Source organism: Neolamprologus brichardi, chromosome 13 (assembly GCF_056152115.1).
Source record: "Neolamprologus brichardi isolate AB-2024 chromosome 13, ASM5615211v1, whole genome shotgun sequence".
NCBI lineage: Eukaryota > Metazoa > Chordata > Actinopteri > Cichliformes > Cichlidae > Neolamprologus > Neolamprologus brichardi.
The window spans coordinates 25,904,962-25,918,530 of NC_142116.1; the positions used below are offsets into that span (position 1 = coordinate 25,904,962).

Genomic DNA, 13,569 nt, shown 5'->3' on the forward strand with positions numbered 1-13,569 from the left:
GAACAGGCTGATATTAAAAAGATCCCAAACGTTTCAAGCTTAATTATGTATTTCAATATATTTCTATATATTTGTTAAATAATAATAAAATGTAACATTTTTCTCATTTTTATACTCGGAATTGTTTAACGTGGACATTTAAATTCGTTTTAGGCCTCAGTTAAAGGCAGCGAGGACTCATACACGTGGGTCAAATTGCATTGCATATTTCACTTGACGCAATTTTTTTTCTTTATCTGAAAAGTTGCGTATAAAATGTATTGTTGGGCACTAGTGCGCAAAAAGTGAGACCAAACCAATAACACTGCACTCGAGGTGGAGGCCCATATTCGAATAGTTAATGTGGAGCTCTCTCTGTGTTATTAAACAATAAGTTGTCTACCAGGAAGTAAAAACGAGAAAGAATGAGGACAGAATAGGCATTGAGCTCTAATGGGTTTTATTGCTTTTGAGAACTGCATCACCTACAGTAGAGGCCAGGCCGTCCTGAAAGGGGGCTGGAATAAAATCTCTATCTGCTTTTATAGGATGGAGTGAAGGGAAAAAATAATAACTGCAGCTTATAATCCTACAGTATACTCACAATGAGCAGCTGGAACAAAAACAAGCAGGGTTTCATTTACTTTTTTTTTGTTTAGTTTTTTTTAAACTTTTATAAACATTCTGCCTTATGGACCAAATCACAAAAGATGACATAAATTCTGCAGCAGGCACAAAAACAGTTCCACTTGGTGTTTGATTTAGATGGAGAAAAAAATAATAATAATAAGGGAGGATCAATCTGTTGGCTTCACTGAGTCTGAAACCTGTAGTGTAGTACATGAAATCGATGATAAAAAAAAAAAAAAGAAGTCTCCCATCACCTCTAATGCTCCAATTATTTGCAAAGGAGGCTGCTGAAGGCTACATACTGAACAATTACAAATAGCAAGACTCCCTGCTCTGCCCCACGCCCCTCCCCTGCTTTTAGAGTTTCTCTCATTTATCTTAAGTATTTCTGACACACTTCATTCCCGTTTAGGATACTTGGCACCATAATGCAGTAACAAAAATAGACAAAAAACAAAAAAAGACAGTTTACATTTTAAGGACACCCAAACCTACCTAAAATATCACATTCAGAACCATAATATTATAGAAATAAGTTAGAGTAAGAATAAGAATGACATAATGTGAGAGTGCTATATATGAAACATTATCTTTTTAAATATATATGTTTGTATACATACATATATATATATATATATATATATATATATATATATATATATATATATACCTGCATGGTCTATGGCACTGCTTAAAACATTCTTGGATAGGCAATAAATCACTCCTCTCTTGTTGTACGGACTTATTCAAAGGTCAGCGTGGCTGTGGGAACACCGACACGGCCGCGCTGTGTCTGCGCACGCACTCCAGCATAAACATTTTGGTAAGAATTATAAATTATCTCTTTAAAAAGTACAGTATATAAAACAAGACTCAACTGATGTGTCAGGCATGGCTGTGTGTTGCGCACACAACAACAAGAACAACTCAAAAAACCAAAATGAAACAAAAGAGGAAAAAAAAACAATATATATATGTATTTATATAGAAACTGTTGAAATAAACTTAGAAGTTCTATCTATTCCAACAAAGGGACCGCAAAGTTTGGTCAGAGAAGAGAACGGCACTAAAACCATCAACGAGTCTATGTTATACTGTCCGATGTACAAATAAACCTAACAATATAGATACAAGACTTTTTTTTGCATTGCACTTTTCTTTTTTGTTTTTTAAAACACCTTACATACTGTATGGAAAGTAGCTTCTATACATAGAGGCATACCTAAAAATGCCAAGTACGGTGTCTAAAAGGATGTAGTAGGACTGTGTTCAATTAGAGTTTTGGCAATGAGGCTGTGGCATGGAAGAGAGTTGTCCATCCGTCCGTCTGGTTGTCCTTTTCTCTGGGGAATGGGGGAGGGTTGCATGGCAACGATGAGGTCAGCGATGTGTATCTCGTCTGGAAGCCGGGCCCTCGGGTGGCTCGTCCAGATCTCGGCGAGTGTTTCGTGGGAAGAAATCGGGTCGGGGTTTTCGTATGGATGAGGCGTCTGGATTACTGCAACTGGTCAGCACTGCTGAAACAAAGTCTGTCTAGGTTCTTCAGTGTATGCTTGTGCAAAGTGTGTGTGTGGGTGTGTTTTTGTGCGTGTGTGTGTGCGCTGTGTGTGCGGTGTCCTGTTTGTTTCTCGGGTGTTCTCACAGAGGCGCTTCACGGAATATGTTCTCCCCCCTTTGGCAACACTTCCCTGCGGAGGAATAAAAGAAGGGGAGAGGGACCGGGTGGGAAAAAAAGTTTTACTCCTCCAACACACAAAGTGATTTTTTAATCAAACATATCTGATGATTCTTAAAAAGGTCAAACATGAGCTGCAGCACGAGATTTTCTTAAAAAAGAGAAGCATTTTAAGCAATCTCGCGTGACTGTGATTTCTGCACCGACGCTGTTTTATTTCACAATAAAACTCCTCAAGCAGGCATGCCTGCCACTTGTGCAAAGTCATGACAAAAACAGTCAAGCAAATCAAAGTGAACAATAGCAACAATGGGAAGAATTGTGATAAAGAAAAAGAATGATATTTACCACGACATCACTGCACCACACAACACTTGTGCTTATTTGCATTAGGTTTACCTGCCCCCGCTGTTATTCGGAAGGACAGGAAGACAGGCTGGTGAGGGGGGGACAGAGACAAACCACGGTAAGAAAACTCCATACTTCTCTGGAAGAAGCACACCACACACACACACCCCACCCTCCTCCTCCACCCCACGAAACGACCAACCCACCCCTGTGAGCACCTCTGACATGCAGGTTAAACTCACATACCAGTCCTGGAGCATTTTGGGGCCTGTGTGCTAACTACACTGGACATTTTTTAAACATAGGCAGCTGTGACTTTAGCGGCGTTGTGTGGTTTGGAGGTAAGGGACGGTGGAGTGTCTGCCGCTGTGCTCAGGTCACCTCGCACACACACAACAGTGTCCGTGTCACACCGTGTAGTGATGAAAGACCTGGCTTAAGGCGCCTCTCTTTCAGTGGAAGACCTTCTGTCTGACAGCCCTACAGCTGACCTTATGGGAAAAATCTTTTCCACATCTTTCCTACTTTCTACAGATTTTTCCTGACAAATACAGTAATAGCTTAATAAAGCCAACAGTAGGAGAAAATTCAGGATAATTATTAGAGTTTGTTTTATTGTTCTAGTGAAATTTATGCCAGTTTTATACTTAAACTCTGCAGACTTCAGTAATAATAAGGTAAGCTGTTAACTGTACAGGTTATATAGATGAACTAGGGATTGGTGATTGGGTTTCTAACACATGTAATCAAATAAAGACAAATACAGAGATTGTATTAGACGTGACGTCAGGAAAAAGCCTCTGCAGACTGATCAACTTCACACTTGGAGCATATTTCACTGTGACAACCCGAAGAACTCAACAAACTTCAACCGAATGCTTTTATTTATTTAAGGTGATGAACCCTAAAGTTAAAGGTTTTCAGAATGATAATAATAATAGTATGTGACGCATGCTTTGGTAGATTAAAGGTAAATTATACTATTTAGTCAGCTCACTTAGGCTTCATTTACCTCTCGCACTGGATTAATTTAAATGAACTTAAATAAGTACACAACTTAACTTTCTTACTTCCTTTTTAAAAATGAAACAAAAGCATTGTAACTCTATCATTCTCTTCTTTAAAGCATGAATTGAAAAGAAAGTTATTACTTATAAATAAACAGGATTTTATCAACTAAATAGTTCAAGTTAATCAGTCACATTAACCCAAAAAAGGAAGAAAACTTCAAAATGCAAAGTACTGAAGTAAAATATTTGTACAAACTTAAGTAGAATATTTTAACACACTGGTTTTACACTGCAGACACACAGATCACAGTTTCTCCAGAGCAGCATATTCAACACATCACAGAACAATCGCACACAGTGAGTGAGGTTGTGTTACCTTGTGGTCCCCCATGCAGACATTGGGCCCAATGTTATCATAGACTATAGACTTCTCTTCATTTTCAGGCTGCAGAGACACAAAATCAAACGTGGTGCGATCTAAATGTTGGGGTCGCACTTACACAGGACAATTACTACATGTTCGTGTCGTCGTGTTGATATGAACTGGAGCAGCTTCATTAAACACAATTAGGAGGATCATGTAGCTGGTTTCAAAATAAAAGTCAGCTGGAAAAGTGAAATAGGCAACTTCTGGACAAAACAGTTTCAACAGTAAATTTCAACTGAGGAGCTTCTCTCCTACACATTAGGAAACCAGAACTAAGCTTACACCCGTCATCTAAGTTCCACGTGTGCTGGAAAAAAGGACAAAGAAAAACCTCCCTTAGAAGATGCGTGACTACAGTCCTCGGTTTCTGAAGTGCAGACAGATAAAGGAAGATTCCTCCTTCATGAGTTATTAGAAATTTGTAAAAGTTTATCAGGTCCTACAGGGGCTGTTTTACATAATCGACACGTGATTAAAAATGTTCTGTTTGTTTAGGTGCCAGAAAAATCTCATAATATCAGCACTGCTGTTGTTCACTAACAGAGAGACACTTAGTCATTCAGCTTGAGAAATGCTGAAAATATTAGGGAGTGATGTGATGTTAAAAAGCCCACGTTTGAATATGAATAATGCAGAGTCTGTTGGAAAAGGGACGCAATTCTGCTGTGATCTGATCAGTCGCTTTGGAGCTGGTAAACGGATCCGTTTTTTTTGTTTTTTTAATTTACCAGCATTGGGTGGACAGAATAGAAAGCCTTGGCTAATTAAGATATGCTGTCTCCTCCACAACCCCCAAAATATTAGAGGTGGTCCCCAGAAGGCGAGTAGGCAGGCTACCCAATGAGTTCTCAGATTGACTGGGACGTAATGAAGATAAATTTTAAATAAATGCTCGATATAACTACTAAGTAAATTAGGGGATGTTAAATAGTTTATGCTTAGTTCAGGCACAGCTATTAGTAAAATTAAGCTAATTTACAGGCACAAAAATGAATCACAGCAGGCAAAGAAAACGAAGAAAAAAACCTAATTGTAGCCCGACGTCCTTTTTCGACGCCGGACTTCTTCCTTCTGATTATAGTTACCCCAATTCTTCGAGAGCAGCGGCACTGAGCTGTGGCTGAACGCACCTCGAGCTTTGAGTTTTAACTTTAAACTCGCGTGAAGAAAAATGAAAAGCTGGAGCAATTTACAAAGTGGACATTTGCCTCACGGCCTAATACACTCTCAGTGTAATCTAAGTGCTTATCTGAGAGAACCGTGTTTCAATATCACTGCCTGCACACAAAGAAGCTCCGAGCCACTCGCACATGAATCCGCAGACTGGAGTATAAATCACACTTGTCTGGTTGAACTAAAGACTTTTTAAACAGCCACCAGCCCCCACTTACACACACACACACACACACACACAGAGGTTGGTGTGTGCCACCGGTTGTGATGTGGCGAGCGGCACTGACACTTTAGAAGAAAGAGACAGAGAGCCGGAGAATGAACCATAAAGCCAAATCCAAATTAACTTCAGACCAATCCTGCAGCGGAGCCGGGTCAGCACGCCGCGTGCCTACACCTCACTACCTTTCCTAGCGGGCCACGCGCTGCCTCCTCTCTATTTGTCTGGCAGCCGGCTCCTGTGCCGCTGCCTCCCGCAGCCTGAGACACATTCATCAAACACACACTTGATAATTTACAAAGGCAGCATAAAATTGTGGATTTTCGGGCTGCATAATCTTTAGACAGATAAACAAATTACCCGGGGCCCTCCGGCAGAGAGGGAGCGCTCGCTCGGCTAAACATTCATTACCGCCGCTCCCGGAGCCGGTGCCGTGCCGCACAGCCAGCGGGCAACCTTTGGCGTGTTAGGGCTCGGCAAGCAGAAAATAACATGATGGCAAGTTAACCGACCGTGCCATGATAGATGACGCCGCACGCCGGGCTGTTTACGGGCCCATGTCTCAACAATCTGTAATGCTCGGAGCCAGAGAGTGTGCGCTCAGTGAATCATCAGCCAATCTGCGAACACACTAACTGTTCCACTCTGTCCCTGCATTACAAACAATTAACCGGTGCTTGAGGGGAAGAAAAGCAAACAGCGAACCAGCTGTTTGGGCGCGTGGATCCCCTCTTATATAATTCTGACACTTTAAGTGGGTAAAAACAAACTGCATGCTACCATATTTTAAGCCTCTGCAGTCTCTGTAATTTACAATCTATGGTAACACAGCGATGGGAGTTATTGTTCTGCGGCGTCCTTGTGATGCTTCAGTCAGTAAAGAATAAAGATCAGGAAGGAATTTTCTCATTTGTTGTGGACAAAAGAAGAAAAGAAGCCAAACTTCCTGAGTAACCCCCCCACTGTGGACTGGTACTGTACAATACACTGCTGCATCTCTTTCACACACATTAACAGATGAAAGCCCGTGTGTTCCAGCGCTCAAAAGGTTCAGGCCTCTAAAGACAAAGCTGGGTTTTATTGGCTGAGATTCCAGAGGTGGCAGATTGGCTGGCGTTAATAATGGGATGGATCTGAAGCCGAACAGGGACTGGCAGGCTTCAGCTCTGCGAGTAAAAAGACAGATCTGCCGCTCAATGAGGAAGACGGGACCCACTGGAACTCCAGTGTTTGGATATATATACTGTCTGGGTGGACCCATGGCTTATCATTGCTAATTAATATTTACAGACACCTCATCCTTCCATCTGTGAAGTGCCAAAGGAGAGGAGGGGCATGCAGATCAAGGATGATGGAGTTGTAGGAGCAGAGCGAGGCATTAATAAAGACACTTGCTCTTTAGCTGAGGGGAGAGTGGTGAGGTTTGAGTAGAAATAGAGGCTCACCTTTAGCAACATGTCTCTGGCAGAGGGAGACATCAGGATTCGGTCACACCAGGCGGGGCATCTGGTATTCATGTACTGCTTCCCCTGACTGCTGTCTTCACTGTACGGATAACTGAAGAAACACACAAGCAGAATGATCTGTAAAAACGGCAAACATTCATTTATGCATATTTATAAGGTGTTTTTGATAACCGTGCATTCAAGCAACACATGCATATATTGTTTAGCATTAATGGTGCCTTGTTATGTGCACTTATGCTTGCTTCCCCTCATCACAGATGCTTCTAAACCTCACAGGTTGGATGGTCCCTCTCATCTGTAACCTGAGGTTAAATCATGCATTAGAAATGCAGTATTTTGATTGGTCAGACCACACTTTGGATGTTGTTTATATATTTTTTTTACATCTTAAAGATAAAATGTCTCTAGACTGCTTTTTAAAAAAATAGCATAACTTGTTTTTTAAGCTTTTCTCATCTCCTGTTTCTCCCGTGCTCTATTAAGATGCATTACTGGCATCAAATTAATAACAATAACAATTCTCCATCAAGACATGATGTGTCGCAACATTAGTTAAATCCAGGGAACATGAATGATTTGCCATCGTATTTTGCATTTGACTACATTTTATACAGGGTAACTGTGTCGTATTTTATTTTATAGAAAAGTGTTGCACAAAAAGAGCCAATAAGGAAAGCAATAAATATGATTCGTGTGAATCAACAGGGCTTGGAGGAGTAATAAATATGAGATGTTATCTCACAGACAGAGATCAAAATGTTTTCCCAAGAAAACAGGAGGTCCATTAGTATGACCAATCATCTGAGTAATCTCTTGAATCAACACACATGGATGGCTCAATCAAAGCAATCTTTCTCTGCCAACTGTAGGGCTCGTGTTTGTGTGTGTGTGTGTTTGAGCGAGAGAGAGAGGGGGAAATGAAAAGAAAGAATGAGCGTGGGGGAGATTCAGTTGCCCATATGTATAGCTACATCCCTACACGGTCATCAAAAACAGATTAGGTGCTGCAGCAAATGGCTAAGAGAGATTGTATCTTGGAACAGCAGGGAACAATCGCATGATTTAAGTGGCGGCAGGGCTCCGAATGGGTGGGGAGCCATTGAGCTGATACAGATTTACATTGTTGAGAATTCAATTTGCCCCTTCGGCTCATCAAACTGCTTCAGATTTACACACCACCAATCCAATTTGTTTGTCGGCGCTCATCAGGATGTAGCGCCGGGCGTACATACTGTAATACCAATCCAATTTGCTCCTTCAGTGCTATACGTGCTAACTGAATAATAGAAAATAGCCCTTCTCTGAGGATGGTGATACCCTAATGATAAAATAAACACACACACACACCAGGCTTTCCATTCATCACACTTGCCAAGCTCTGATAGCTTAATTGGACTTTGTGCTGAGGCAGAACATGTACCTGGTTGTGGTTTCTTTCAATGTTTGTTCATTCAAATCATCACGTGGGTTCATGCTGCTGCAGTTACAGCTGTTACCACCACTGACAGAGCTGCAAGCGTTACACCAGTTCCAATATAAATAATTTCGTTTCGACTTCACCTGATCCAAGCCGTGCATTTTGGATGAGACTGCAAGCAGTTTTTTTTGTTTTTGTTTCACTGTTATGGAAAAAGTAAATAAATAAAATATAATAATGCTGCCTGATTTTAAAGTTGCATTTGCCAAGCTGTGGTAAAACTGTCAAGAGCGCAACACAAACCAGAAATGGAGACCATCTGCCTTCAAAGTAAAAGCTGCACCTTTTTAATTAGTTAAATTTTCACTTTTAATATATAAGCTTCGAGTTTGTGTTGGACTTTTTAAAGTTTCATTAGTACTAAGTGGTTACTCAGCAACTATTTGCAGACATGTTGGTATCTTGCATGCAAACCACTGAAATCTGCTAGCGATCAAAGCAATCACAGGAAGGCTTTTGGTGCAGCGCTCTCTTTGCAGCCGTTCTCACTCATCAACATCCAGTAACCTCCTGCAACCGGCTGGGGGATACACTCTAGTGACCGGAGGTTGGCAGTAGGTCTCCAACAAGTCTCTGTATGTGACCGAGGCCTAATGAAAAAGAAACTCGAAGGGGCAAAGTAAATGAGCGGGTGAACGCGAATCAGATAGCTGATTAATTTAAGCTACACAGGTATTGCAATGTATTGTAAAAACATTGCAATGTAGTGCAAAGTACTGGAGAATTGCTGCATTGAGATACCTCTATTATCATGGACATCATGTTGCAACACTGTTGTATTATTGGTTATTCATTAACACCCTTCCACCCATTGGGAAAAAATAGAATTCATCCAGGAAACTCCAGGAATATCATAACAAAATGTGCAGTTTTAGAAAGGAGAAATAAAAACAGTGACTATGGTGTTACACAGAAGTGTGCAAAAGGGACTGATCAGGACCTCAATGTCTGTACGAAACTTAGTAAACATGCATTTTCACAATTGATGTCTGCATCAAAAGTGTGGCCCAACCGACCACTATTACCATCCTGAATGAGGTGCTGTTGCAGACCATTACATTTTAAATAACAATGACACGTGACAGAAATTCTTCAAACATAAAAAACTGGATCATAATATTAGTCATGATATGAGGATGAAGAAAGCTTGAAAACATATTGTGCTGATATAAACAGTGAAATTATCCAAATATAGAGTTTTTAGATCGAGCTGGAGGATGCTAATGATCGAGTATGTGAAGGTTACTCCCTCCTCTTGTTGACTGTCTGGTTCAGCTATCTGTATTATTTTCCCTGTATAGTTTTTAATGGATTGTGTTTGACTGTTTTTATAGTTTATTGCTGACTGTTTGCCATATGCCATAGAATTCTTTAGATAGTATTTCCAACACCCAGTTCATTGACTCAATTGATTTATTGATAGCTACATTGTTCTGTTCATATTTAGTTTTGTTTCTTAACATCAGGCCAGTGAAAATACATGAAAAATGAGCGCTGTTAAGAAAGTTATTCATTAATTGGATTGCATTAGTTTTATTGGAGATTAGTCAGTGAAACATGTTTGGGGGGGTTTGTTTCTCTATCATGACGGTTATATTGCAGTTATTAATTTGCCATGTGTTTCCATCATAAAATGAAGAAGGTGCACATTAACATTACAGTATCCACTGTAGACATGATGAAAAATGATGAAATAACATTGGTTATATTTTTTACTGTGATACATTTATTACTCTAATCAGCAGTTGTATACATTATCAGAAACAGAATACCAGCAATAGACTGACTGTTTATATGATAAAAGTGTGTTTGGGTGTCTTTGTGTAGGAGGTTAATCTTGGGGCGTGAAGTGGGCTCATCTGACACGCACACACACACACACACACACACACACACACACACACACACACACACACACACACACACACACACACACACACAGGGAGCTCCCCCACCAGGTGTACAAACAGACCTGCAGAGAGCTACTTAAAGAAGTTCCCAGCCTCCAATTAGCATTAATAGCCCTTAAACCATAGGGGAAATGCATAGGGGTTTTGGTATGCTAATCAAAGGGCTAAAGAAGTGATCCAGGGATAAAAGAGAGCATGAAGAATAGGATGAGTGAAACAGAGATAGACAGGGAGGCAGAAGAGAGGGGATAAAGACGGATCAGTCAAAAAGAGGCAAAGTGAGGGTGGAAAAGAGCAAAGTCTTCAAAGAGATTGGAGAGCTGCTCGACTTCAGGGTGGCCTGAATGCTGCAGCTTCATGAGGGACGGCGCCGGCCTTAAACAGCCTGTGAACAATCAGCCTATCAGGGACTCTGTTATAGCTTTATTGACTAACAAGCTTGGGGTCACTTTAGTGTTAAAGAGATTGAGAGAAAATCAAGTTTTCCCCCTTACCTCCTTCAAACAATGAACTCCCTCTTGATGGCAAACTTCCTGAGTGCTTCAACAACAAAAACTATCATTCAGTTATTTCTGACGACAGCCAGACGTTGGAAAAACTAATTAAAAATACTCCACAGTGGCCATCAAAGGGCCATTCTCTGGCCCGGTGTGAGCAGGTATTGGGCTGTTCCCCTTTCCGTTTTACCACACCCTCCACTGGCTCCAATAGAGATAACAAGTCTTAATGCAACGGCAAACAGTCGAACGGCGCGCTGGAGCCGATGTGATTAATGTGTCCGATTAGTGAGCTCACAAAGTTATCGGGGAAGGTAAACGGTCCGAGAGGGTGTGTGGGCTGGAGGACGCCAACTTATATCCCACCTTTACTGGCCCCAGCAAGACTAATTACTCTAATTAATGAACTAAACTGATAACAACAACTGGGAAGGGGGGGGGGTACACTTTAAGGATTCCACACAGTCGCACACTAAAGATTCAAAATGAACACTGGCACTGCTTTACTGTTCTTTGTGCTAATACTGTTAGACTACATATAAAATGGAAAACTAGAAAATTCACGAAGGACCTCTAGTCAGGTCAAAACTTTATTGAATGCACAATCAGCTGTTGACAGTCAGATAAGGCGGCTGACACAAACAGGATTTACTTGGCTTGGCTGCCCGTGTAAACATCGGCCACTTGTGAATATTTCGAAACTCTTTTCAGATTTTTTCATCACTTCGAAGAGAACGACTTCATCTTTGATCAGTTAACTAATAAACATTCTCTAAATTCAAAGCTTCATAGTCTGTGGAGCTCACATTCAGTATGCAATGACCACCGTTTGCTCGATACTGAAACAATAATAAATCGAATCAAAATAATAAATTGTGACAAAACTGAGTAATTCATTATCTTTAAACCTCTAAAAGTCCAAAAGCTATAAGGCTCACTAACTGTCCATGTTCTGGGTATATAGTGGGTTTACATGAAATGTAACAACAGTAAAATAAAAAAATTACTTACATGACCTGATGTTGCAAGTACACTTTTTTCTAATACTGTTTTTAACAACTACTCTCTAATCATAAGTATAGTCAAAGCTCAAATGGCCTGTCTAAGATATGCACATACTATACTGTGCACACTATCAAATGTAAACACTGTCACTGAAAAAGTGAGGAAGGAAAGGTCTTTGATAGCTTGACTGATAAAGGACTCTAAAGACTGATACTGATATCTGGTGATTTAAAAATCTGAAATATCTTTTTCAGTCACACCAAACTCAAACAGATTTCATTACCATTTGTTATGTATGAATGTGTATGAGTCATTATTAAGATAATATGACAATGCGGTTTAAAAATAATCTGCCTGACTCTGCTGCAGCTGGTTGTTGTTGTGTGTGGCTCTAAACACATCTTTAGGAATGCCACAAAAGTCACACAGCTCCCAACGGGTTTACTTTTTCATTCTCATTTCGCTACTATTATAAATGCCGACACCCATCGGCAAATGGCTAATATCAGCCGATTCATCGGTCAGGCCCTATTCTAAGACATCTTCTCTCACTTGTGTAAAGTTGAGGTAAAAACACATTTTCCCTGCTCGTTAACACGCTCTCCTGTGTTGCTGACCACTTTACAGATGATGCATGTGCAAACGGTCGCATATCGAGACCCGCTAGCAGTCATCGAGAGCTCATTCATCCACGCTTGGGTTGGGGTTTAATGTTTGACTTTGCTGCTGGCACATTACTCACATGTGTTGTGGCTGGTGTCAGCTTGTTTGTCTTGCAACAGTAAATGCTGGAGAGGTGAACACCGGCCCTACCTACAGTGTCAATCAGCCTCTCCCAGCAGAGGGAGAGGCAGCAATGACACACATTACTGTATTATACCAATACAACGCTGAACTGTTACATCTTTTTCAAACATTACGACAATAAGCTCCAATTATCATTTTAAAAGGTTGTAGGCAACTTTAACAACCTGTTTTGCCTGGAGCAGACACTCTGTAATTGTTCCCAGGCCAGACTTCCTTGTCTCATTTTCTTCTCTTCACATAAAAAGCTATTGCTCTTCATAATGACAAATAAGTGACAGGACAAACAGTGCACTATTCACTTACCCAGTATTTGATGAGGGCAATATAAATTTGAGAATACAGGTAGGGCAGGAAGTCAGAGATAAGAGTCATCGTATCAGCAACCTGAGGTCACGAACACTAAAGAGCTTTGCAGAATGCTGGTGTGGCCGCTGTCGAGATGGGATTGGCTAAAAAAAAGTCTGAAACTGCGGGCTTCGAACGACTCGCTGCCTCTACAGCTATGTTTGTTTGCCGTTGTCAGGGGAGGCCTGGCAAAACACAACACACACATACACACGCAGAAATTCAAAAAGATCAGCCAAACGCTATCAATAAAGCTGAATGTTTGCTTCGGTTTGTAGAGCTGGGAGGCTCGCAGGCACAACATTGGCATAGTGCAGTACAAACAGAGCGAAATGCCATCAGTAGCTCATGGCTCACAGCCTGCCGGGGCTCGGCTATGACACGTTGTGCCTTTAGCTGCTCTAAATGAAGACAAGAAGACACAGATGGCATCCATTTAATCCTCGCTGTGTAAGATTGTTTTTAACAAAGGCCTCTTCTCAGTGGCATCGTCTCAGACAAGAGGCGGCGATACATGACGGCGGACAATCTTCGGCTATTATCGCCACAGTGGCCCCTCATCGTTTGCGATGGCTCTCTAGTAGTTAGAATGATGGATGC

At 41.0% G+C, this 13,569-nt stretch overlaps 1 protein-coding gene across 4 annotated transcripts in view; it reads right to left on the reverse strand.

Annotated features, from left to right (window-relative positions):
- Positions 1-422: 422 nt before the first annotated feature.
- inpp5a (inositol polyphosphate-5-phosphatase A) overlaps positions 423-13,569 on the reverse strand; it is a 150,493-nt gene continuing 137,346 nt past the window's right edge. For 2 of the 4 annotated variants that reach the window (XM_006799063.3, XM_006799062.3), the window contains 4 exons: positions 6,908-7,019; positions 4,019-4,087; positions 2,684-2,720; positions 2,123-2,297 (listed from right to left, as the gene is read on the reverse strand). In XM_006799063.3, the coding sequence (XP_006799126.1) occupies positions 2,248-2,297; positions 2,684-2,720; positions 4,019-4,087; positions 6,908-7,019 (268 nt within the window). In that variant the 3' untranslated portion in view covers positions 2,123-2,247. Of the gene's footprint in view, positions 2,298-2,632; positions 2,721-4,018; positions 4,088-6,907; positions 7,020-13,569 lie in introns of all 4 variants that reach the window. The other 2 variants (XM_006799064.3, XM_087850374.1) reach the window with 2 other exon arrangements.